This window comes from Pholis gunnellus (genome assembly GCF_910591455.1).
Source record: "Pholis gunnellus genome assembly, chromosome: 4".
Taxonomy (NCBI): Eukaryota; Metazoa; Chordata; class Actinopteri; order Perciformes; family Pholidae; genus Pholis; species Pholis gunnellus.
Genome location: NC_136530.1, coordinates 9465340 through 9488757, shown reverse-complemented (window position 1 = coordinate 9488757; position 23418 = coordinate 9465340). Strand labels below are relative to the sequence as shown.

The 23418-nt window shown below is 44.6% G+C and overlaps 2 protein-coding genes across 3 annotated transcripts in view; one reads left to right on the top strand and one right to left on the bottom strand.

Annotated features, from left to right (window-relative positions):
* Positions 1-2271: 2271 nt before the first annotated feature.
* On the top strand, positions 2272-3703 carry ctxn1 (cortexin 1). Its single transcript, XM_079157486.1, has one exon. The coding sequence runs from the start codon at positions 2282-2284 to the stop codon at positions 2660-2662; it is 381 nt and encodes a 126-aa protein (XP_079013612.1). The 5' UTR covers positions 2272-2281; the 3' UTR covers positions 2663-3703.
* Positions 3704-3945: 242 nt separating this feature from the next.
* fbn2b (fibrillin 2b) overlaps positions 3946-23418 on the bottom strand; it is a gene marked incomplete at its 5' end in the record, with an annotated part of 58516 nt that continues 39043 nt past the window's right edge. For both annotated transcript variants that reach the window (XM_079157851.1, XM_079157850.1), the window contains 48 exons: positions 3946-6927; positions 7085-7241; positions 7451-7682; positions 8249-8368; positions 8564-8692; positions 8821-8937; positions 9616-9738; positions 9861-9986; positions 10241-10447; positions 10621-10746; positions 10840-10971; positions 11121-11243; positions 11325-11444; positions 11801-11926; positions 12029-12094; positions 12206-12358; positions 12495-12620; positions 12779-12898; positions 13012-13140; positions 13290-13406; positions 13508-13633; positions 13918-14043; positions 14692-14817; positions 14906-14977; positions 15088-15237; positions 15385-15510; positions 15617-15742; positions 15863-15931; positions 16064-16225; positions 16323-16445; positions 16831-16953; positions 17057-17182; positions 17296-17418; positions 17593-17715; positions 18033-18158; positions 18352-18477; positions 18700-18822; positions 18927-19052; positions 19321-19446; positions 19654-19782; positions 19874-19999; positions 20208-20435; positions 20578-20703; positions 20897-20947; positions 21285-21422; positions 22516-22635; positions 22913-23038; positions 23273-23398. In XM_079157851.1, coding sequence (XP_079013977.1) covers positions 6550-6927; positions 7085-7241; positions 7451-7682; positions 8249-8368; positions 8564-8692; positions 8821-8937; positions 9616-9738; positions 9861-9986; positions 10241-10447; positions 10621-10746; positions 10840-10971; positions 11121-11243; positions 11325-11444; positions 11801-11926; positions 12029-12094; positions 12206-12358; positions 12495-12620; positions 12779-12898; positions 13012-13140; positions 13290-13406; positions 13508-13633; positions 13918-14043; positions 14692-14817; positions 14906-14977; positions 15088-15237; positions 15385-15510; positions 15617-15742; positions 15863-15931; positions 16064-16225; positions 16323-16445; positions 16831-16953; positions 17057-17182; positions 17296-17418; positions 17593-17715; positions 18033-18158; positions 18352-18477; positions 18700-18822; positions 18927-19052; positions 19321-19446; positions 19654-19782; positions 19874-19999; positions 20208-20435; positions 20578-20703; positions 20897-20947; positions 21285-21422; positions 22516-22635; positions 22913-23038; positions 23273-23398 — 6425 coding nt within the window. In that variant the 3' untranslated portion in view covers positions 3946-6549. The remainder of the gene's footprint in view (positions 6928-7084; positions 7242-7450; positions 7683-8248; positions 8369-8563; positions 8693-8820; positions 8938-9615; positions 9739-9860; positions 9987-10240; positions 10448-10620; positions 10747-10839; positions 10972-11120; positions 11244-11324; positions 11445-11800; positions 11927-12028; positions 12095-12205; positions 12359-12494; positions 12621-12778; positions 12899-13011; positions 13141-13289; positions 13407-13507; positions 13634-13917; positions 14044-14691; positions 14818-14905; positions 14978-15087; positions 15238-15384; positions 15511-15616; positions 15743-15862; positions 15932-16063; positions 16226-16322; positions 16446-16830; positions 16954-17056; positions 17183-17295; positions 17419-17592; positions 17716-18032; positions 18159-18351; positions 18478-18699; positions 18823-18926; positions 19053-19320; positions 19447-19653; positions 19783-19873; positions 20000-20207; positions 20436-20577; positions 20704-20896; positions 20948-21284; positions 21423-22515; positions 22636-22912; positions 23039-23272; positions 23399-23418) is intronic.

Sequence of the window (23418 nt, the reverse complement as noted above, 5' to 3'; positions counted from 1 at the left end):
CCAGCTTGACTCTGTTGCACCAACTACCCTGGAGACACTGGCTGATGAAGTAGCAGATATAAAACCTTTGAGAGAGAGAATATGAAAAGGCATTTTACCATGGTCATGCAGAGGAGAGTCAGTCCGGTTTGTGCCAGCAAACCTCTTCTCTCTGTACTGCTGCCCATTCACCAAAGGAACTTCTGCTCTATTCATCCATCTTTACCTCCTCCTAACCATCTACATAATTAGCTTTTCATCTTCCTCTGTTTTGTTTCCATCCTACATTCCTATTTTTAGCTCAATACATTGAGTTGCTGCACTGTTTATTTATTAATCTCGCATTGTTCTATAATTCACTCATACAATAACCAATTCACTGTGAATGTGTTATAAATTCAAATCTAACCAAATCTCTGCACCGCAGTTCATTTCCTCTGAAGTCCCTTCTCTCTTCCTGTTTCCAACCGTCTCTCTGCCTCCTCTCACCTTCGTCTCTCCTAAACATCTCCCCCCACACACACTCGGTGCTCGGCATATCTATTGCTATCACGTTTGTCAAAGCAAACAGCCCAGTCACCACTCCATTCAGAGGTTTGAGCGGGTCAAAAATGGTTTGCGTATTGCGTTTCCTTTTAATGATTTGAAACGTTGTCCTCCAGGGGAGATGTGATTTTAGATTATTAATGAGGCTCCACAACACGTTGTCTCCCCCTCCGTCATGTGAGCGAATGAATGAAGGGGGTCAACAATTGAACAAAAGACCCAGTGTAACAGTGCACTGACAAATGAGGGTGATGTAATGTGGTATCACTGTTTATTATCATGTATTCATTACTGCTAATGTGGCTGTAATGACACCGTAATCAGCCCACTAATTGAGTGTCATTACAGAGGATGCTGGTGCTGTGTTCTCCCCACAGATGGCTAATGTCACTGTTACTTATTGAGCAAAGGGTGACAATGATCACGTCGTATGATGAAATGAGGAAGGAATTACTTAATCTTCTCCTTATGCTCCGCATTAGAAATAATCGGTCTCAAAGGAAAAGTTGTGCAATGCAGGCAGTGTTGTTTTTAAGGGATTTCACTGTGTACTGATATTGTGAAAATGAAATGTCCTCATCAGAGCTTTATTAGTGTCAATTAATCTAAATGTTTTTCTAACCAGATGTCTCTTATTCTTTTCAGCGGGTGGAGCTGCAGTCACTCACTGGTTGCTCGGCTTAACGAGGAACATCTGGCGACACTACGTCTGTTAACGATGCTCTGTCATGTCTGCCGAAGAGCCCCATACACAGAATAGACATTCAGTAGACTGAAGATCAAACTGGATGAAGCCACTTTTCATTCATGACTGACAATTTAACAAACTTCTCAGAACCTCTTGTTGCTGCTCGACTTGTCAAGAGAGGCAGTTTCTGAGGACCTGTTTTAACACTTGACAGCTGTGAACCACTTATCGCGCTACAGCAAGCCGGGCATAAAGGGACAACTTTGCATTTATCAGGCAACACCAGCAAAGGTGATGCACTGTTTTATAGTCGGGGCCATTGATCCACTGACCTCCTGATTGAATTAGTCACACACACTGACACACACCTGGTGTTGCTGGCAGATGCTTTAAATAGCCTTGTGTCTGGCTCAGGTTCAGTGACACAACACACACACACACTTAAACAGTTATACCCAATTGGGTGTTAGAAGTCCATCTGAACACTATTAACTCCCATTGAGAACACCGACCTTGACTGTGATCAGACACGTGTTGGTTGTGTTTGCATTAGCAGGAGGCAGTATCACGTCCTGCCGGCTCCGATAGAGAGTGAGAATGAGAGCTGATGTGGCAGAGTGGCCCTGATAAACACTCTAAAAACATTACCGCCTTAAGGTCGGTCACTCGACTAAGAAAGGCGTAGAGCTTCGTTACACTGTTTATTCGGTTCTTCAAAATGTGTGATACTGAAAAGTAATTAATACTAAGTGTGTGTGTGTGTGTGTGTGTGTCTGTGCCTGTCGCACTGTCAGAGCACAGTAGGGCGGGGCCTTTCTGGGTCATGTCGCTTTAACTCACCTTGATTTGACTCGACACACTGGCCAGCAGAGGAAGATGTGTGTACAAGTCCGGCCGTGATCAGAATACACACATCTTATACACCTTCACTTTCTGACTTTGAAAAAAAGCTCTGCATGTCCTTCACCCAACAAACAGGGAATACAATATACAACTTGTTAAGTTATTAAGCATTGTTCTCAAACTCCCCAATCTCCAGTGAGGCCTTTACCTTCTGCGCCACCCCTCATGAACAAGTTCTCATCCTTCTCCGCACCTCCTCCCAATACACCAACCATCCAGTCAGTGTGTAAGCCCTGCCTGCGGGCCTCTTGGAGGATGAACAATGTGCCCACACTTGACTACGAGTTGCTGCTGTCCCCGGCCAGCTCCTCCCTCCCCGGCAGTCCTGGCGGTGGCAGCAGCAGCCCCCCTCTGTCCTTGGTTGGCGCGGACAATGAGCAGCGCACCGCCTTGGCCTTCGTAGGCCTCCTCATGCTCTTCCTGGTCTTCCTGCTGGTCAGGTGCTTCAGGATCCTGCTGGACCCCTATAGCCGCATGCCTGCATCGTCCTGGACTGATCACAAGGAGGGGCTGGAGAGGGGCCAGTTTGATTATGCACTGGTGTAGGTTGATGTGTAAAGAGAGAGTGGAAAGGGGAATGTTTCATTGCACATAGACGGGATATTTAAAACCAATTTAGATGTGGAAATGGACTGTACCAATTCATGATATTGTGAATGCACTCTTTACAGGAGGGTGTGCCTAATGCTGGTTTTTAATCACTGTATTGCAGCTTGTCTACTGATGTAAATATGAGGCTGCAGGAAGCTATGTAAGCATAACAAGTCTGGTTCAGTAACAGACACACAGACCACCGGAATCCCTGCGAGCCAAACACCCAAATGTTGAACCATGAAGGACAGAAATAATGAGCTGCACAGCTGCCTTAACCTGACCTACTGTACCCATTCAACATGTTACGTCACGCTACAGCATCACCTTAGGGGTAGGTTTTCCAAACTCCAGAGCTTGCCAGTATCAAAACACAATATGATTTTGGGAAGATCACCTTTTGCTCACCACATAGTTTGATTTCTGATGAGAACACTCGACATTCAAGAACACAAGCAGAACTTAAATGAAGGAGTTTACACTAAAGCAGATGCCCCTTTAATGAACCTAAAACCTTATTAAAGTGTTAAGTGCTGATCAAGGAGCACAAATCCACACTTTTCTTTTCTTTTTCACTTTGGACATTGATCCTGGAGCAGAACTGCAATTTCAGATGCTTTTTAAGAAGCAGGTAGTTTGAGTCTCCATAAAACCGTGTATGTTTTGTGTGTTACTGTGTCTATAACTGAAAAGCCATATTGAAACTATAATCTCTTATTACAGCAAGTAGAGTTTGTGTTCACTGGTTGTGTTTTTTGCTTTAGTCAGCCTGCCAAGTGTGGTGATGAAGCAAACGGCAAACTTTAGGCAAAAGAAAGCTTTATTTTTCTATTCTTGACTCAAGTTTGTGAGTCTCCTTTTTGCTATCTTTCTGCCCTCTTCCTACTTACTGTATCGATCTTTAGACTGTGGATTTTTGAGGTAGTCATGCAGCCACAGCGTAGAGAGAGGCAAAGCAGGTAGCTTTACTATTCTTGTGTTTTGTAATTAAATATTTTTCTGACTATCTGCTTTGTTTTTTTAATACACTGAGTTAAATCAGCGAAAATGAAAAAAAAAAAGGATTTTCTTCTTCCTAATTTCCACTGAGAGGTGGACTGTGTGGAAAGTTCACATTGTTCATGTTGTACATTAAATAAAATGATTACTACTTATGTGTGACTTTTGTTAGCCGTCGACATTCACACACAAGCCCAGGAGAAAAGAATTCAGGACACAAGACTTAAAAATATACCCCACAATACTTTATTGCCGTTAATGTCACTGGACAAAAGTTTACAATATTATGTGAATCACTCTAATTTTACAGACCATTTGGTGTTAGAAATCTTTGGTTTTTGACTTTGCACAAAAATGATGATCATTCAGCATATTAAAAGATGTTCCATGATGGCTGATTGATTTATTGATCGTCAGCTGGTAGATATGGTGTGACTGGATGATTGTCATTTCAGCTTTCAGCTGGACTCTGGTATCAACAAGTGTCAGGCTTATGGTGGACATTTGAACTACAACAGGCTCCTTATTTCTAAAGTATAAAGCACACATTTCAATGCGACGACAGCATCGTTTCAAGTTTGACACTGACGCTGAGATACAGTAAGCACACGCAAAACACTGCCTTTTTTAAACATAGTGGCAAATAAAAGAAACATTACAAACTGACAATAAAGATACAAAGTATACAAAGGTTCCCAGGTTAGAAAAATGGTTATGTATTATAAACATTGCCTAGGCTGTGGGGCAGTGCAGCAACCTTGACTGTTAAGAGAGAAGGATTATTGTTCAGCACCATAGACCGGAGCTGGAGATGGTCATTGATCCTTATGGCATTGTACAGACAGTGTAAGCTTGTATGAGATAATAGATGATGGGAATGGTAATTATCTTTAAGTCTGACGTGTTCTGATTTAACTTGCTGACAACTGATTTGAATGGTGACAGTGGTTTCAAACGATACAAACAAATACAATGTCTTGCGTTTACTTTGTGTTGGTTTTGCTTCTTTTTTTTTTTTCTCAACAAAACAAAGTCAACAGCACATAAAGGCCTTCAATATTGGGTTTACTGTAAGCATTTGTTTTCGGCAGCCTTGGCATTTAAAAAAAAAACAAAAAAACATCTACATTTCACTTAAAAATATACAATTTAATTTTCAAGAAGCAAGTTTGATAATATTGTTTTTTTTTTCAGCACTGAGACAATACAAAAGACAGACACACACAATACAAATAAATCCTAGCAAAAAAGAAAGTAAATTTTGCAATCCCGATTCAAGACTGCACTTTCTTTGTACAGCGTATGAGATGGTATTATCTAGCACCGTATTTCTCTTTGAGAGAAAAAAAAAAATCACGAGAAATGAAGGATGACCTGATGGACATTTGTTTTTTTTTTGTGAGGTTTCGTGTTCACCTGTGCGTGCCTACACTGTAAAGCAACACCTTTAGTTACAGCTTAGGCTAACATGTCTTGTACCTTTGAGACTGTTACTCAAAGCAGCTGTGTGTCTCTTTGTGTTGTAAACGAGGCTCAGACCTCAAGACATCAAGCTCAAGTCAAAGAAGTCAGATAAAGACAGCTTATAGTCAAGCTCAGCCTCCCAACACGGGCTGTCAGCTACAGCTCTGTTACCCTGAAGCATTTATGTCCAGGAGTTTGTTTGAAAAATGCAAAACCCAGGAGAAGCAACAAGCCTCTGACAGCCAACAAGCGGAAACAACTTTGGACTTAAGGAAAAAGCTGTCTCTCAGGTCGAGAATCAGTGCACCTGAAGTCTTAAATCCCTACAAGGATAAATACAACGTGACCTGATCTATCTTCTTTTACGTCTAAAAGCTACTAGCAGGTGTATTTCCCTGCCCGTGATGCATGCTGAGCGACACTAAGCCCGCTCTTTTGTTTTAAAGTCAGCATCACAGCATGGTGTCCACACTCTGTGAGGAGTACTGAGATAACCAAACATGACAGCACACACACGCAAACACGCTAATCCCTGCTTGCCGCCGCCCGCAGGCAGGACAAAAGTCAGTTGCATCAGAGTAGAACCCAGCTTGCTGTTCTCTCGTCTAAAAATGAGTTGTCATCGAGCTATAAAACAGACCGCTATGGACCAAAGAACCTGAAATGCTGTGTAAATGTTGCAGTCCTTCGTGTTAACATTTTTCAAACAGCACAAATACATTAAATGACACACTACAATACTGAGAGGGGCAGTCCCCAGTGTTGTGATTTTTTACCAAGATCACAGAGAGGTGAGAAAGTCCTTGGACCACCATGATGGCACCTAACCCCTTATATTAAGGCGTAATATCACTTCTTTAGAACACTAAACAGAAAGACATCACTTAATATCCGGCACGTGATTTTAATACTACAACACAAGTTGCATTAAGACAGTTTTGGCCACTCTCAGCACTTCATTTCTTTTTTCTGTGTAATTCCTTGTCTTGCATGTCTACAAAAATGCTTCATGGGCTTGTGAACCATCTGTCTGCCATTTTGTCTTTATTAGAGGACTATGGTCCAAGCACTAGGGCACCTCTCGGCCATCTCCTCCGCTGGCTCTCTCAATAGAGAATGAGTGCTGGGTCGGATACAAGTGGAGGGGGGAGTGTAAGGGGGTAAAAAAAAACCAACAAACCAAACATGAACATATAATAACATAAACAGTAACAAAGTGGTGGTAGAGTTGGGCTGATTGACTCAGTCTTTCGTAGCCCTTGATTACCCCTGTTGGTGAGGATGGTCCTGCAGGGGAGGAGTTATTGGATAAAAGGGAAGGTTAAAACTCAAAGGCTTTAGGAATCAGTCCAGAACAGGATTGTGAGCGTGCCCTGAGCTCAGTGCAGGTGGATGAGCAGCTTGATGCGCAGGGCGTCTCCCATTTCCCCTTGTAGGTAGTCACTGTCGTGCTGCTCCTCCAGCTGGTGTAGTCTCCGGGGCCCAAACAGCCGCAGGCTGGCGATCTCTAGCCGGTAGGATCCCGCTGGAGGCGGCCTCTTGCCGAGCCGGAGCACGCTCTTTCCGTCGCGTCGTTCCAGCAGGCGGAAGTGTTCATCAGTGTTGCCGTGGGTGATGACATAGCGTACATGGTGCTCCAGGGGCTGCAGGGCCGGCAGAAGCTCTAGCAGAGGCTCCTTGTTGTGCAGCGAGGACAGAGAAAGGTTCATGGGGATGGAGGCCTGGATGTCTATGCTGGCCATGCTCACTGCTGGTTCCTATAGCGAGGAAAGGGACAGAAGGAGCGAGATGAAACCCGAGGTAGCAGAAGATACAGACCTCAACAACTGATTTTCTATGAATCCGAGCACACTTATTGTGAATTGTCGTACCCAATGCGACAAGCACCGAGAAGCAGTTTGTCAACACAGTTACCTGGTGGAGCTCATTTCCGTCAGCGTCGCGTTTGTGTCGTCCGTTCTTTCCTCCTCCTCCGTTGATCTTACACTCATAGCAGGCCTCAGGAGACAGACTATCATCTTCATCGCCCTCCTCAAACTGGGCTGGGAAACCTGAGCCCGTCATACAGTGACTGGATGGAAACCACAAGAGAGTTTAGCATGTTGATTAAGAGGGCTGGAAGTTCATTTCAAATTCATGAGCAAAACTCTGTTGAAAAATGTTTTCTTATGGTCAGATGGTGCCACCAGGAATTATTCAAAATAAATGTTTAGTGACACCAGTTTTTACTCAAGAAATACCAGTTGTTTGCAATGATCTGTTGAATTCCTGTTCACTCACCCCTGTCCGGCTCTGTAGAAACCTCCAGGACAGCCACACAGGTAGCCTCCGTCGGTGTTGGAGCAGCCGTAGATGCAGGGGTTGGCGCTCTTGCTACATTCATTCACATCTTGGCAGCCACCAGCGCCCTGCTCAAAGTCAAAGCCAGAGGGACACACACACTTGAAGCTGCCCAGTGTGTTGTAGCAGGAGGCCGAGCCACACACTGTTGATGCCTGACACTCGTTTTCATCTGTGGAGGAAAGACAAAAAAAAGCGCAGAGAGAGCGTGTCAGGAGATGATACAGTACATATCTGGTGACATTTCTTTTGCATGTTGATGATGATAATTCAGCATTACTGCTTATATCATCATGAGATGATTATCTTTAGAACATTCTTACATCAAAATGTTAACAGAAACATGCTTTCAAATTACTTCTGAAACAAATGCTTTAGTATAATTCTGTCCGGTTTCATGTTGTTCAGGATTTATTTATACAAATAGTAATATACTAACATGAAATGACCAGGAACGAATATAGAAATCTATAAAACAGTAGACATGTATGGATATTTTATTGTCAAAATGAAATCAGATCAATCAAGAAATGTATTATTCCTCTGTATTTTATTAAGAAAATACATGTATTATACGATAAATATTTTAATCTATAGCATATTAAATGATACTATAGATTAACAAATTGTTGCAGCCTTAAAATACTACAACCTCAATGGATTCCCCAGGTCCTCTTTACTACTGTGTACTGGTGCCTTTGTTGTTCATTACTGTCAACATGACAGTCTATAACTCACCCACACACTGGTTCCACTGGTAGTGCTGCACGTAGCCCTGAGGACAGCCACAGCGGAAACCTCCCATCATGTTCTGACAGCCGTGCTGACAGCGATGGTTGCTGCCGCACTCATCCACATCTGCAGGAACATGAAAATTACGAGTTTTAATTCCAAATCGGTTTCAAATCGGTGCAACCACTATTTGCTGCCGCCTTTGATCACAAACGCGTCAGCAGAACTTCATCCATGTTCCCGTGACTTTGGAATTGAAAAGGCCCCCCGTGTGAGACACCTTCTTCTCACTAAATGTAAAGGTTTGCTGTGTCTGCTCACCCTCACACTCCACTCCTGTGTTGTCCAAGGAGAAACCTTTGGTGCATTCACAGTTGAAGCTACCAGGCGTGTTGACACAAGAGGCCCGGGTACCGCACCCACTGTTCTGAGCGGAGCACTCGTTGTTGTCTACAAAGAGAGGAGAAACGGATTTGATTTGAATTAAAGATGCATTTTTTTGTTTTTCTTGTTCTTCCTTAATAAAAAGCGTTTTGTCTGTGCGGGGTAGCACTGATGTCCTCCTCTCTTGTACTCACCGATGCAGGCAGTCTGGTGCTGTGTGAAGCCGGGAGGACACTTGCAGGTGAAGCCTCCAATGGTGTTGACACAGAGGAACTGGCAGTTATGCTGCTTGGACGAACATTCATCCAGATCTAAGAGGGAATGAAGAAAGCACTTAACGGCCACCAGATTACATAGAGGGATGGACACTCAAAGACATAAAGCTTGTTGATATAGAATTATATGAGAACAATATTTCATTTGTAACACACAATAGTAGTAACTCGGACAGGCCATTTCTGCAGAAATGGCCTGTCCGGTATGAATGATGGCTGTTGAAAAGTTCTGTTAACGTACAGTGAGAGTTTGGGGCTTTTATTTTCAATAAAAGGGGCTTTTGTTTTGAGGTAGGTCCATTTACAATTTTGTAAATGTAAAAGTTATCAGAGGCACCTTAAAGTCTGATCTGGCATGGAGAGGTAGCCAATGAAGGGAAGGTAAAACTGGTGTAATTTGCTCAAATGTTCTCGTCTTTGTTAAGATTCTAGCTGCAGCGTTCTGAACCATTAAAAGCCTTTTAGTGCTATTGCTGGCTTTAAAAGAATAGTTGAGAAATAAGTTGAGAAAAGCCTGAAAATGTGCCTGTGTGCACAAACTGCAAACTCATATGGTTAACTATCATTACATTACATTACATTACAGTCATTTAGCTGACGCTTTTATCCAAAGCGACTTACAATTCAGATGCTAACATACCATAGGAACAGCTACGGGAGCAGTCAAAAAGAGCTATGAAATAACCAGCGAACATTAATTAAGAGTCCGCCTACCTTTGCAAGTCTTTCCATCTGGCTGGAGGCTGTATCCTCTGGGGCAGGAGCAGAGGTAGCTGCCCTCTGTGTTTTTACACAGGAAGTTACACGGCTTCGGAGACAGAGTGCACTCATCCATATCTGGAGTATGCAGAGAGGGGAAAAAAACAGACAGCTGTTCAGTATAGATAAAACCGAATGCCTTTCAAACCTAACTGTCTGGTAACGAGAGAGATTATTAGCAGGACAGAGATCAGCCATACCAACACAGGAGGTTGCAGTGAAGTCGGTTTTGTAGCCCACATTACAGTGACAGCGGAAGGATCCGATGGCGTTGATGCACTGACCGTTCCGACACAGATCTGGCATCACCTGGCACTCGTTGATGTCTGGAAGTAAGGAGGCATTTTAGAAAGTGATCTGGATTAGTCAGGTACTCTTGCTGCCAAACAAATAATTCAACAAAGCCAGCACAAGCCAGTCTCATTTCTTTATGACAGTGGGAGCTGCATTGAACTTGATGTACCTCAAACCTGCTTGGTTTCCTTCCCGAATTTATATTTCGACGCTGTTTATTTTGTATTGTTTTTACTGTAAAAGATTGTGGTAATGAAATTGAATCTAAATTCAGCGCGCTACTCACCTCTACCGTCTGTGGTGTAGCCAGGTCCAAGCGGGCACATCTTCTTGTACTGTACGGTGCCAGGCAGCGGGCAGAGCTCACACTGTGACCCCCAGCCTCGGCCCATGTTGCAGCAGCACTCAGACTTGGTCACACTGTTCCTGTTGGTGGATGACTGCTGGCACATAGTCTGCAGAACCTCTATGTAACAGTAGCCCTTACGGTTGTCTGAAGGAAAGGATAACAGGACACGAGGAGGGTTCGCGGTTAGTTGGTGGAAGAAAAAAAATATGTATTGCTGAACTTCAACTGAATTTAAGAGTATAATCACAATTGAGGTTACGACACCTTCACCCTAACAGTGTTAGACAACAATGTTGTTCAGCAAGTTGTGATCTTACCAATACATTCAGTTCCAGTGGAGCTCGACTCGAAGCCGTCGTTGCACTCGCAGCGGTAGCTTCCCACCGTGTTGACACAGCGTCCGTTCTGGCAGATGCCAGGTTTGGCGCGGCACTCGTTCAGGTCTGCCAGTGTACAGAGCAAAAGGACGGGGAGGATGAGGAGAGCGAAGAGGACTGAGGATAACCTCTCACATTGGCTGAAACATTTTCACTCACCCATACATCCCTCTCCATCCGGTCTGCGCTGCATGCCGGGAGGGCAGATACACATGAAGGTACCGATCAGGTTCTTGCAGGTCATACCCTTGGAGTCACAGTCATCCAGGCCCTCAGAGCACTCGTCCTGGTCTGGTGAGGGACATTAAGTAAAACCACAACAGTCAGCTAAAATGAAAACTATATCCTGTTTCAGTGGCGTCAAAGAATTAAGGAGTCGGCAGGAGTCAAGCAGCTAAAAGTGACACATTGCAGAAATGAATTCTGCGGTTCTCTCTCACCTCTGCACATGCGTTGGTCATCTCGCAGCACGTAGCCAGCAGGACACATACACTCGTAGGAACCAAAGGTGTTAACACACCGGAACGCACACAGCAGAGGATTCTGGGAGCACTCGTTGATGTCTGGAGTCAAGAAGAGAGACAGCTTCTTTTAATTCACTCTCATTTTACCTGTGCCACTGTGTTACTGAGTAAGTGACTGACCTTCACAGGTCATCATGGCTCCGGGTTCGAAGCCCTCCTGGCACGAACACTCGAAACCTCCCACCACATTGGTGCAGGTTCCATTTCCACACGGGTTTCCTATTGAGCACTCGTCAGTGTCTGGAGAGAAGCGGGGTATAGATAGAGCAGGCAATTAAAACCAATGACACATTTTTACTATACCTGAGACTGTGAAAGCACTCATTAGCAGCTTAAATGTTAGTCCAAAAATAGATCAGGCTCTAATGCGGGAAAAGGCTGCTACTGGTGATAAAAAATAACACCACGCTGATTTTAATTATATATTCTGAGACACGGGGAATAAAGTCCCTAAAAAAAAGTCCTGCAAGCGGCAGTCATTGATTTGATGTCTACTCCATTGCGGCTGTTTCAGTATGAATTCTCAAAACACTCAGTTCGTCTTCTATGATTCCAATGTTGCAGATTGTTAACTTTAATATCAGAAACCATCTCACCAACACAGTTGACTCCGGTGTAATCCAGGTTGTATCCGAAGGGGCATTCACAGCGGAACGAACCATCTGTATTGATGCAGATACCATTCTGGCAGATTCCTGGGTTTTCCAGACATTCATTCATATCTAAAGAAAGCAGGAGGAAATGTGCATATTTTTTAAATATATAAAAGATGTCCACCATCGGCCACTAAATCCGAGAGAGTTGATGTACGCTTCAGCCCTCACCTTCACGAGCATCTCCCGGTCCAGGCAGGGCTCCGAGGCCGAAGGGACACAGAGTGTCAAAAGCAGCTGGAAACGCAACAAAAAAAGGTCAGCTTTATTATTTCTCACAAATGTCTTTGGGTGCATCTGATGTCTTCATTAAAGCTCTGTGTGCGTGTGAGTGTCGTTGTTACACACCCTCAGTCTCTCGAGGGCACAGCTCACAGGGAAGTCCCCAGCCCTCTCCGGGCATCTTGCTGCAGCAGCACTTGGCCTTGGTGGTGTTCAAAGCTTTGGGGACGGAGCATTTTCCTGCCTCGAATTTGGTGAAACAGAAGCTCTCTCTGGTATCTGCCGTAGGAAAAATAATGGACAGTAATTGGTCTGGTATTCATGTGACACGCAAAGACAGAAACCTCCTCCACCACCTTAGTAAGGGAGATAAAATATGTCACATTAGCATATTCATTCAAGATGCTTCTCTCACCGTAGCAGCGCCGTTTGTTGTCAGAGAGTACGAAGCCCGGCTGGCAGGTGCACTGGAAGCTACCGGGGGTGTTGGTGCAGGTGCCAAACTGACAGATGTTAGGCTCCACCTCACACTCGTTGATATCTGGAACGTAAAAGAAGTGAGGGAGGTTGGGAAACTGTGGTGCTGTATTTGTGAGAGTGTGTTAGAGCAGATGGCTCAGTGTGTGTGTTTTGAGTATGAGTGGAGAATTTAGTCTGGACTGAAGCTTGTCTATATGTGTGTGTGTGTGTGTGTCTTACCTATACACTGGTCATTCTGCACCTCATAGCCAGGAGGGCAGATGCATCTGAAAGATCCGTCCAGATTCTGACAGGTTCCCGGAGAGCAAGTGCCGGGCAGACTCAGGCACTCATTGATGTCTGTGAAAAATGGCACAATGTACAAATCAGAGAATGTGTGTTTATGTCTGTGTATGTCAGACAAACTGTCGTGTATGAAAGTCAATCAATACCCCATGATGCCACCGACTTACCAACGCAGTTTTTCCCATCCGGAGTATTCTCATAACCCTCATGGCAGAGACACTGGAAGGAGCCGAGTCCATTGATACACTGTCCGTTCCTGCACACCTGGCCCTGGAGGGCACTGCACTCATCTACGTCTGTAAGAGGATAAGGACTCTCTAAACATACCTCTCATTTTTTATATCCATTGACGAACACAACCAGAAACATCCAGAGCTTCTGAAATAAAGACTTTGACACTGACTGCTGTTGACCTTTGTAGAGCAGTACAGTAAATGATCCATACCCATGCAGTCGTTGTTGTGTGTGAGCTCGAAGCCGAGGAAGCAGAGGCAGTTGTAGGATCCCACAGTGTTTTTACAGGTACCGTTACCACATGGCTGTCTGTCACACTCGTCGATGTCTAAGATACACACAGAAGGAACAGCATTTAGACTTACTATGCAGGATTACATGCAACACACCGCTGTGTGTATTTGTGTATTTTTAGGTTGAGCTTCTCACCCATGCACATGGTCTGGTCAGCAGTCGCCTTGAAGCCGTTGTGGCAGAGACAGCGATAGCTTCCCTGTGTGTCAATACACTCTCCATGGCTACACACATTAGGGATTTCCTGGCACTCGTTACGGTCTGAACAAGAAACAAATTATTATAAAAAAATTAAAAAAGTTGACATATTATAAACGTATTAAAGATTTAAAACAATATTACATTCAACAACAAATTCAAAAGCTGGTTTAAATTAACTCAGCAGATTTTCCACTGCCCCGTAAAATGCAAATCATAATAATTTCCCCTCAACAAGGGATGTCCATGTTTTACATTTTCCTCACATCACCAACACAATTGGCCCAACTCTCTGGCATCTTAAGATAGGAAACCTCAGTAAGGCCTGTCAGACAGGCTGCACTCACCCAAACAGGCCCCACTGGGGGACAGTTTGAAGCCCGGCGAGCACTCGCAGCGGTAGCTGCCTGGAATGTTGATACAGTTGGCGTTTCGTTGGCACAGGTTGTCCCCGCTGTTGCACTCATCAATATCTATGCAGGGGGGGAAGAAAAAGAGAAACAGCGAACATCAATCACAGGCTCCATAACTGTCTGTTCAAAGCAGGCAGTCAGCTTGTGGACAGCAGGAGAGGAAACACAACAGCTCCATTTTAGCTCTGGTGCAGTTCGGACGCTAGTCAGTCGCTGGCAGGTTCTGGTCTGGATGATTGAAGGTCCAGACAGGTGCTCTCTTTCAGAGCCACTATACTTGTCTTTACAGGGGCATAACTCTGTGGGGAAAGGCAGCATTAACTCCACTGAGTGGACTGCTTGTAAAAGTGCCTCTCGGCCAGTGATTGAGTGTAACCTGTATTTGTGTGTGTGTCGGGTGTGTTGGCGTGATTCAGTGTCGAACTGGTGGTAAGTGTTGGTCCCAGAAGTAAGTACTCTATACTGTACAAGAAAGGCATACGTATGCGATGATTCAGCAGCGGGGTCAAAAGAGGAGATAAACTGTGGGGAGGTAAAAGTGTGTGCACATGTGTGTGGTACTTACTTTTGTGTGTGTAAAATCTATGTAACACCGCCATGTGCTCATCGTCTCATAATAGGTGGGCGTGGTTTTCCAATCACAGATAGTTGCCGTTTCTTCTCTTGCAACAAACACAGTAAGAGGAAGAAAAAGGGAGAGAGTCTTACCTTCACAGATGAGCAGTATGTTGTTGTAACTGAAGCCCATAGGGCATTCACAGCGGAAGCTCCCGATCTGATTGATACACACTCCGCTGGCACAGATACCAGGGATCTCCCTGCACTCATCGATATCTGTACAAAACAACACCCCAGCATGTCAGTATGCAAAGTGTACCTTGTTACAGCACCACTTTTGCTACCGTAGCCCTTTTGACCTTACCGATCGGCTTGCCAGTGTGGATGTCGATGATGAAGCCAGGAGCCGGGTTACCACACAGTAACTGGTACTCATCTGAAACAGACAAGGACAGGAGACGCTCAGCGGCAGGAATGAAAATGCACTCGTCTGGCGACGTTTCGGCTGTTTCAGAATATGCCTCTCTCGTGTTTCTTGAGACTCACTGGTAGCGGGAGTTGGACAGGCCTCACACGGCTTGTTCCAGGCTTTTCCCACGTTGTAGGCACAGCAGCACATCTTCTTGGTCATGTTGAAGGACAGCTCGTTCTGACACGTGTCATTGTAGCTTCGGTAACACACACTCTTCCTCATGTCTGCATTACAAAGAGGAAGACAGGCCTTTAAATCCAAAAGTTGAGAGCCAGCATTTAGAAATGTTTTTCCTTTTCAAACGGTGAATGCTTTTTTTTTTAAGTTTAAGACATAGATGACCATTTTCTTGTAGGTCTTTCCCCACTCACCCATACAGTTGTTTCCTCCATTGACCTGCATGTACTCAGGGGGACACACACAGGTGTAGTTGCCCAGAGTGTTGTAGCAGGTACCAGGCCCACAGATCCCGATGTGGGCTGAGCACTCATCGATATCTGTATGTAAAGATATGATAACAGATAATGAAAGAAAATGTGAGGGGAGAGCAGGTTGTTAATTTTCAATAAACTAATTCAGTGTGATTTCTCTTCCAGCTCTTACCCTCACAGATGCGAGTCTCCTCATTGAGATAGTAGCCTGCTGGACACTCACACTGGAAACTGCCAAAGGTGTTAATACAGTTGCCACCCTGGCAGAGACCTGGCAGCTCCTGGCACTCATCAATATCTAGAGAATAATTGAAAGTGTTAGTTGATTCTAAAAATATAAGCCAACATTTAGTGTTTTGTAATGGTGGTTGCCATTGCCAAAAAAAGACTTAAAAACGGAGAAAGCTGGATGATTTACCTTCCAGGATAACAGTGATGGGGTTGGGTCTGAAGCCTTCTCCTCCTGGACAAAGAGTCTTGTATTCCGCTACGGACAAGACACACAGCAAGTTAGTGTGACTCTCCATTTCAGAAAAGTCTGATTAAATAACTTTAGCTAAGACATGTGGATTTGCAGTAAATAAAGGTGATTGATCAGTCGAGGTCCTGTGGTACATACTGGAGTTGGGGGCAGGGCACAGTTCACAGGGGTTTCCCCAGGCTCCTCCCAGGGAGCAGCAACAGGAAGCCCGGGTCACGCCCACGCCGATCTCCGCGCTGCAGGAGATTCCTCCATCACCACGATCAAGAGTGTCCAGGAAGCAGTTGCCCACACGGGTATCTAAGACAAATATTTGCTTATCAATACATGGGAGCCTCACTTTCATGTGTCAGGAATGTAATAAAGAGTGGTTAGGCCAGCTTTAAGTGTGACTCACCCACGCAGCCCACTCCTGTGGGGTTGAGCTCAAAGTCAGCTGGGCAGTTACACAGGTAGCTCCCTGGAGTGTTCACACACAGCCCGTTGATGCAGTTGACGGGGTCCGCACACTCGTTGATGTCTGCAGCACACACACAAGCTCAGCAACACACACCAGATAACAGACACCTTTCTGAAATGTATCAACCTACACGTTTATATGCTGCTGTAAGTAGAGTAAACAAATACTTCTTTTAAAGATTTAAAATCGTGCTTGTGTCCCAAACTAACAGAGGGATGATTTAAAGGCGATCTGTACAACGACTGAGAAATGAAGGTGTATAAACAGACTTTGGTCTTTGCATATGTCGGATATCTTTCATCAAAGATTCTTGGTAATGGAAATGGTAATACGATGCATGAATGAAGGCTGTTATTGTCAATGAAACTCAGCCAAGCTATTTGAGTCTGTTCTACGTCTGAACTAAGTGATTTAAGGGCTAAAGTTACAGAAGCGCAACACTAACCAGTGCAGTTTCCTCCGCTGCGGTCCAGTTCGTAACCATCGTCACACACACAGCGGAACATCCCTGGAAGGTTCTGGCACGATCCAAACACACAGATGTTTTGGAAATTACACTCATCGATGTCTGTGGCAAAGGCGACACAGAGAGAAAGAATGTTAGTTACACTACGCGAATAACAAAAAAAGAATGGGAAAGAGAATAAAATGTGTCAGAATGAGTGCAGCACCTTGACAGGCCTTGCTGTCTTCTGTAGGAGTGAAGCCCATCTCGCACTCGCAGCGGTAGCCACCTGGAGCATTCAGACACTGTCCGTTCTCACACAGGTTCACGTTGTCTGCACACTCATCCATGTCTGAAACAGAGCGGACAAGTGCGTATTAAACTTAGTGTGCATGGAGCTCACTGGGCACACACAGTGGCAAGTATTCAGTTTATGATTTATTAAGGACGTTTCAGCAGTCTTACCAGAGCAGGAAAATCCATCTCCATTGAAGCCCTCTTTGCATGTACACCTGTAGGATCCCGGTGTGTTGACACAGTCTGCATTGGGGTTGCAGTTGTGGTCCTCTAGAGAGCACTCGTCCTGATCTGCAGGAAGAGAGAGAAAAAAGGTGTGAGAAAAGTAAACTTGATAGCAGAACTCAATCAAAGCAGTCAGAAGTATCTAATATTCTTGGGTACAGAAGATCATTTTGTGCCTTTATTTTGCCTTAAAAAACGTATTTTGTAATATAAAACTATCTGGTCTGAATATGTACTCACCCACACACGTGATGCCGTCTCCCACCCAGCCGTCTCGACAGCGACATTTGAAGCTTCCAGGCACGTTGATGCAGGCAGAATGCATGTCGCAGTTATGAGCCCCGATCTCACATTCATCAACATCTGGAGAGGTATAGAGATCCATTAGCCCATACCTTTAGCAGGCAGTAACACACATTTCCCTTTAAACGTTAACACAATGACAAAATCAAATTTAGCTTTTTTGATTAGCAGATTTCTAGTTCTATTTGTAGTGAGTCAATAATTAACATTTAAAAAAAAATTGTAGACCTGGAACTAGTGTATGCATGGGTGAACTGTCTGAGATGAGAGAGGCCCAAACCTCTCAGCCACTGATGTTTGTGTGTATGAGTGATTGTGTGTGTGTGTGTGTGTGTGTGTGTGTGTGTGTGTGTGTGTGTGTGTGTGTCTGTGTGTACCTGTGCAGCCAGTGGATCCCTTCTTGACAAAGTATCCCAGCTGACAGTGGCAGATGAAGGAGCCTTTGGTGTTCTCGCAGTCGCCGTGGAGACAGATGTTTGGGTTCAAGTCACACTCGTTCACATCTGGGCAGACAGGGATGGACAGACGCAGACAATATGTGAATGTTCTGGCCTTCAGAGATTAGAGTGAACGATAATGAGTCTGACAGAGGAAGTCACCATAGATCAGCTCAGAGGAACTGAATGCATAAATGAATGTGGCGGACAGAAAAGTTACAAGTTACATTCTTATTCTGAGTATTGTTTTTCCTCTCACCGATACACGTCCTCATGTCCATAGAGGCCATGAAGCCATCGTAACACAGACAGCGGTATTCCCCGGGAATGTTGGTGCACTGGCCTCCGTCACAGATGTCTGGAGTTTCCTCACACTCATCAATATCTAATAGAAACGGCAGAAAATACATTTCAACGGGATACAGGTGGAAACACAATGTAGAAGATCAGAGAGAAAGACGTCAGTGTTTTTCTTTCATGGGATACCTATGGGACGTGATGGAAACGATCACATTATGACATTGGTGCATCTCTTCATAGTTTTAGTTTCAGGTAAAAATAGTTAATTTAAATACAGGCATACCGAATATATCCTGTGTTTGATTACCTGCGCAGGTCCTTAGGTCAGGCATGAGAGCGTAGCCCTCACTACAGCTGCACTCATAGCTGCCCTCTGAGTTGGTACAGTGCGTCTCACAGCCTCCGTTCATAATGGTGCATTCATCAATATCTGCAAAAAAGAAGGTCCCCGGTTACGGTTTGCATCTGCGTCTCATTAGATAAGAAGGTGAAGTACACAAACAGAAAATCCCCTTGTTAGTTCGTTCCACTCACCGACGCAGCCCTGTCGGTCTGGTGTGGCCTGGTAACCGGTGTCACAGGAGCACTGGTAGGTTCCCGGCATGTTGACACACTGGCCATGCTTGCACAAGTTGTCACTTAGCTGGCACTCGTTCACATCTGGCAGGACAAGCAAACAAGTTATAGGCAGTATATACAATCTTGTGTATTGTACTTTAGGGTAATAATGAATGATAGATATAACATAAGTTTATAGAAATTAAAAGATGCAGAGGAGAAAAGTTTGACTCTGTGAAGCATAGCAGTTTGTGACTGACTTCAAGCACGCTAGCTCTTAAAATAGATTTGGCATAAAGTACGATAAATAACACCAAGTGAGCCTGTGTGTGTGTGTGTGTGTGTTTGTGCATTATGACGTATGATCCACCTTCGCAGGCAGATCCATCGCTGCTGAGCGAGTGTCCGGGAGGACATTCACACTCATAACTCCCTTCTGTGTTCAGGCAGGTTCCTCCACGACACAACAGGGGATTTCTCTCACACTCATCAAAGTCTGTTAGCAGAGAGGAAGACAGGGAAGGTGGGAGGAAGAGGGAAGAAGGAGAAAGAGGAGATAACGAGAGGAAAAGAACGTGGAAGTAACAGAAAGATCAGGTGATCTGCCAAACTGGACTGTAATTTCAAACTATGGACATGAATTCAAACAGGGTGTATCATTTGAAATTGTGTATTTATGAGTGTGAACTTGTTCCCAACTCACCCATGCAGTTCTTCATCATCATGAAGCCGCTCTCGTAGCCCTCGAAACATTCACACTCAAAGCTTCCAGGTGTGTTGACACAAGTACCGTGACCACACAAGTCCGGGGAGATGTGGCACTCGTCAATGTCTGAAACACAAAGAAACACTCACTAACTGCTCACTAATCGTGACAAAAATGTTTCATTTAGTTTGAATAATTTCGACTCGTTTTCTCGTACCTGTGCAGTTCCTCTCTTCTGTGGTCAGAGCGAAGCCGCTGTTGCAGCGACACTTGAAACTGCCGATGGTGTTCCGGCAAGTTCCATGAGTACACAGGCCCTGGAACACCTTACACTCATTTACATCTGGAGAGGAAGACATAAAGTTAAAATGGCCACGCCTACAAAAAAAACCAACTCATTTGGTCAAAATGATACGATTTACTGGATAAATATTTTTTCATACAGATAAGTATGAACATTACAGATCAGATTCTTCGGACATATTTTCCACTTTGATTATTGGGTTCTACCAACAAATGTACACACTCATGGTGTCAAATAATCTTGGTACCTTTGTAGAACGGCCTGCCGGTCAGAATTTCTCCTCTGTTGGCGAAGCCGGGCCCTCTGGGACAGATGGCTCTGTACTCTGTGGTGGCTGGTTTGGGACACTCCTCGCAGTCGATGCCCCAGGCGGAACCCACCGAACAGCAGCACATGTCCACGCGGTATCTCCCTGGCAGCGGCTCGCCACACTCATCCTCGTGCCACTTCATGTAGCACTGCTCACTACGTGTATCTGGAAAAGTTTGTGATAACAATCAAAAGCAAAGTCGACTCTCTTTCTAAGTTTTGTCCTAATAGTTCAGTGACATGATAGTCTCTGGAAAGAACAGTTTCATCGGAAGTGATGTCTTTGTCGTGCTGTGCAGTCCTCTTACCCACACATGTGCGTCCAGTACTGTCCAAGGTGAGACCCTCAGCGCACTCGCAGAGGAACGAGCCCTGGGTGTTCACACAGCGGCCATTTGTGCACACTCCGGGGAACACCTCACACTCATTAATGTCTAAAGGGAGCGGGACATTTTATGAACCGTAATTAGGTGAAACACAGATATTTCTTTTTTTTTTAAAAGATATCTACAGGGAGAACATTAAGGCACATTACAAGGACAGAAAGATGATTTCATAGGTGACGATGCTGGATGAAGGGAGCACTGCAGGTTTGTCACCATTCATCAAATTATCACATTTTCTTACCTTCACAGACGACGCCCTTCATACGAGCAAACCCTCGAGAGCAGGCAGTATCTGAGGGGACATGACAACATGAAGAGATGTAATAATGACATTATATGAATGAGAGCATGTAGAGTATGTATGCATACATTGCCACCAATATTAAGGAGGTATTGGCCTTCATTTCAAATTTGGTACTTCCTTATTGACCAATGCAGCCAGAAAACGTGTAAAACCTTCAATATCATTTAATTTGGTCTTTTATTCTCTTGATTATGTATTAATAATGTACTTATTATAATGCGTGCAACTGTAACCATTCTTCAATGTGATCTAAGTTTTTCTTAAAGTGGTCAGAACATCTAAAACTGTCAGGAAAAGTGAGCGGCATCCTTGTGTGAGAACTGACCGATCTCGCAGGGTTCACAGGGGCTGCCCCAGGCGGCTCCCAGTGTGGAGCAGCACTCAGACTTCAGCGTGGCTCCGTTGATGTTGACCTCGCAGCGGTTGTCTTGTATCGTCAGCCAGCATGTGCTCTTCATGCTGTCTGTGGAGCCGAAGTTACAACAGAGAAGACTTGATTATAGGAACCTTGTGGAGTTTCCTTGTAAACACAGTTAACATTCAGCGTTAACCCCGTCCATTACCCTTCAGGCCGGGCAGTTCCGTCTTCACGAAACATTTGCAAAGTATTTTCCACATGCGTGCGCTAGGAGAGCACAAGATACAAACAAAACAGTTATGTGCTCATGAAAACATAACTCCACAGCAACACGAGTGGCCAAAATGTCAAGATCTCCACAGGGTACCTTTAACTATGGCAACAAAATACTCCACAAACACAATCAAAATGTCACCTTTAACTTTCCTCACTGCCATAAAACGTATGTCTGTGGCTACGCGCTGAGCTAAGTAAAGTAAAGCCCATGCGTCATTACAGTTAATCCTTTGCCTTTCCATTACTAATGAACTGAAAGAGTGTACAGTCATGAGAGTGACACCTTTTCCGAGACCACCCAAACACAAAACCACAATTTGCTCTCACTTTTTTCTCCCCGCTGAGTGATGGGCTCCAAAACAGAAACAGAAATGAACCAAACCAGAGGAATTTGTAGATCTTTGACGGAGCCAGCTCATGCAATATGTATTAGTGTATTTATTTAATGACTCATTCTCCCTTCCAAAAACATCTGTATTCTATATTAGCATGTAGCTTTCTCAGAATGAATTTCCCAAAAAGTAACAAACCTCCAAACAAGTGGAATATTTAACCTCAGCACAGAGTCTTACATACCACATGTCATTTTGAATCCGCGGCGGATCTCCGTGAAGTAAAGCAATCCCCGTGTGAACCAAGGCCATGCATGCAAGTATTTTTCTAATAAATTACGTGTGTGCCATTTTGCCCAACATCTGAGGAGGATAATGTATATGGATGGCTCCTGGAAACCTGAACAGCCTCAGTGTTTTGTTTACAAAAGGGGGGAGTAAACCTCGATTAGAAAGATTACAGAAAGACTCCAGCACCAATTATTTCCGGGTTGACATTCTCAGTGTGTTATCATTCTCTCAAGCAGTTTCTCGGACCCTGCCGGGCTGCTGTAATGTGCGCCGGGCACTAGGGTGGACGGATGTCTTACCCACGCAGATGGTGTTGGTGGAGTCCAGCTTGCTGCCGTGGGTGCACTCGCAGTTGAAGGACCCGGCCACGTTGCGACACGCTCCATTGATGCACGGGCTGGAATCGCATTCGTTGATGTCTGAAACAAGTGCAAACACACACTTGAGGTCGAGGCTGAGAGGCCGATTCGAATGGTTCATTATCCTCATTTGGCAGCTACAAACAGTGTGTGTGACTTTTTTCCATGAGCCACATGTTTACTGGAAACAAAATGCAACACATCTGGTAATAATATCACCTCGTAATGACCTTGATTGTTGGTAAAAAAAAATGACAAAACACGTGTGGATGGGAGGCAGCACAAACACGTGAGTGTGTTTGTGAGTCGGGCAGAATGTGTGCGTGTGAGAGCTCACCTTCGCAGGTCTCTGAGTCGGGTTTGAAGACATATCCTTTAGGACAGGAGCAGGTGTAGGAGCCGGGAGTGTTTCTGCAGAGGCCGTTGTCACAAAGCAGACGGTTCACTAGGCACTCATTGATATCTGAAGGGAGGCAGGAGAAGGAAATGGTTTGAAAATAGAGGACAATAATGAAAGGTTTAAGACATTTCTAACTGAAGGGCTATCACTCAAATCTACAGTATTGTCCTCTTCTTTCCTCGTGCTGCTGTGTCTTAACAGTAATTACCTGTGTAACTTGTGGCCACAGTGGCCTCTATAAACAGAATGGTACATAGTTTTACTTCATAAAATAAACTCTTCTCCACTCTGACTCACCAACACAGTTTTTGCCACTGGTGTCAGACTCGTAACCGATATTACAGATGCAGCGGTAGCTTCCTCTCAGGTTCTCACATATGCCGTTCTGACAGATGTCTGGGTCCAGGGCACACTCATTGATGTCTAAGAGAGGACAGGTGTTA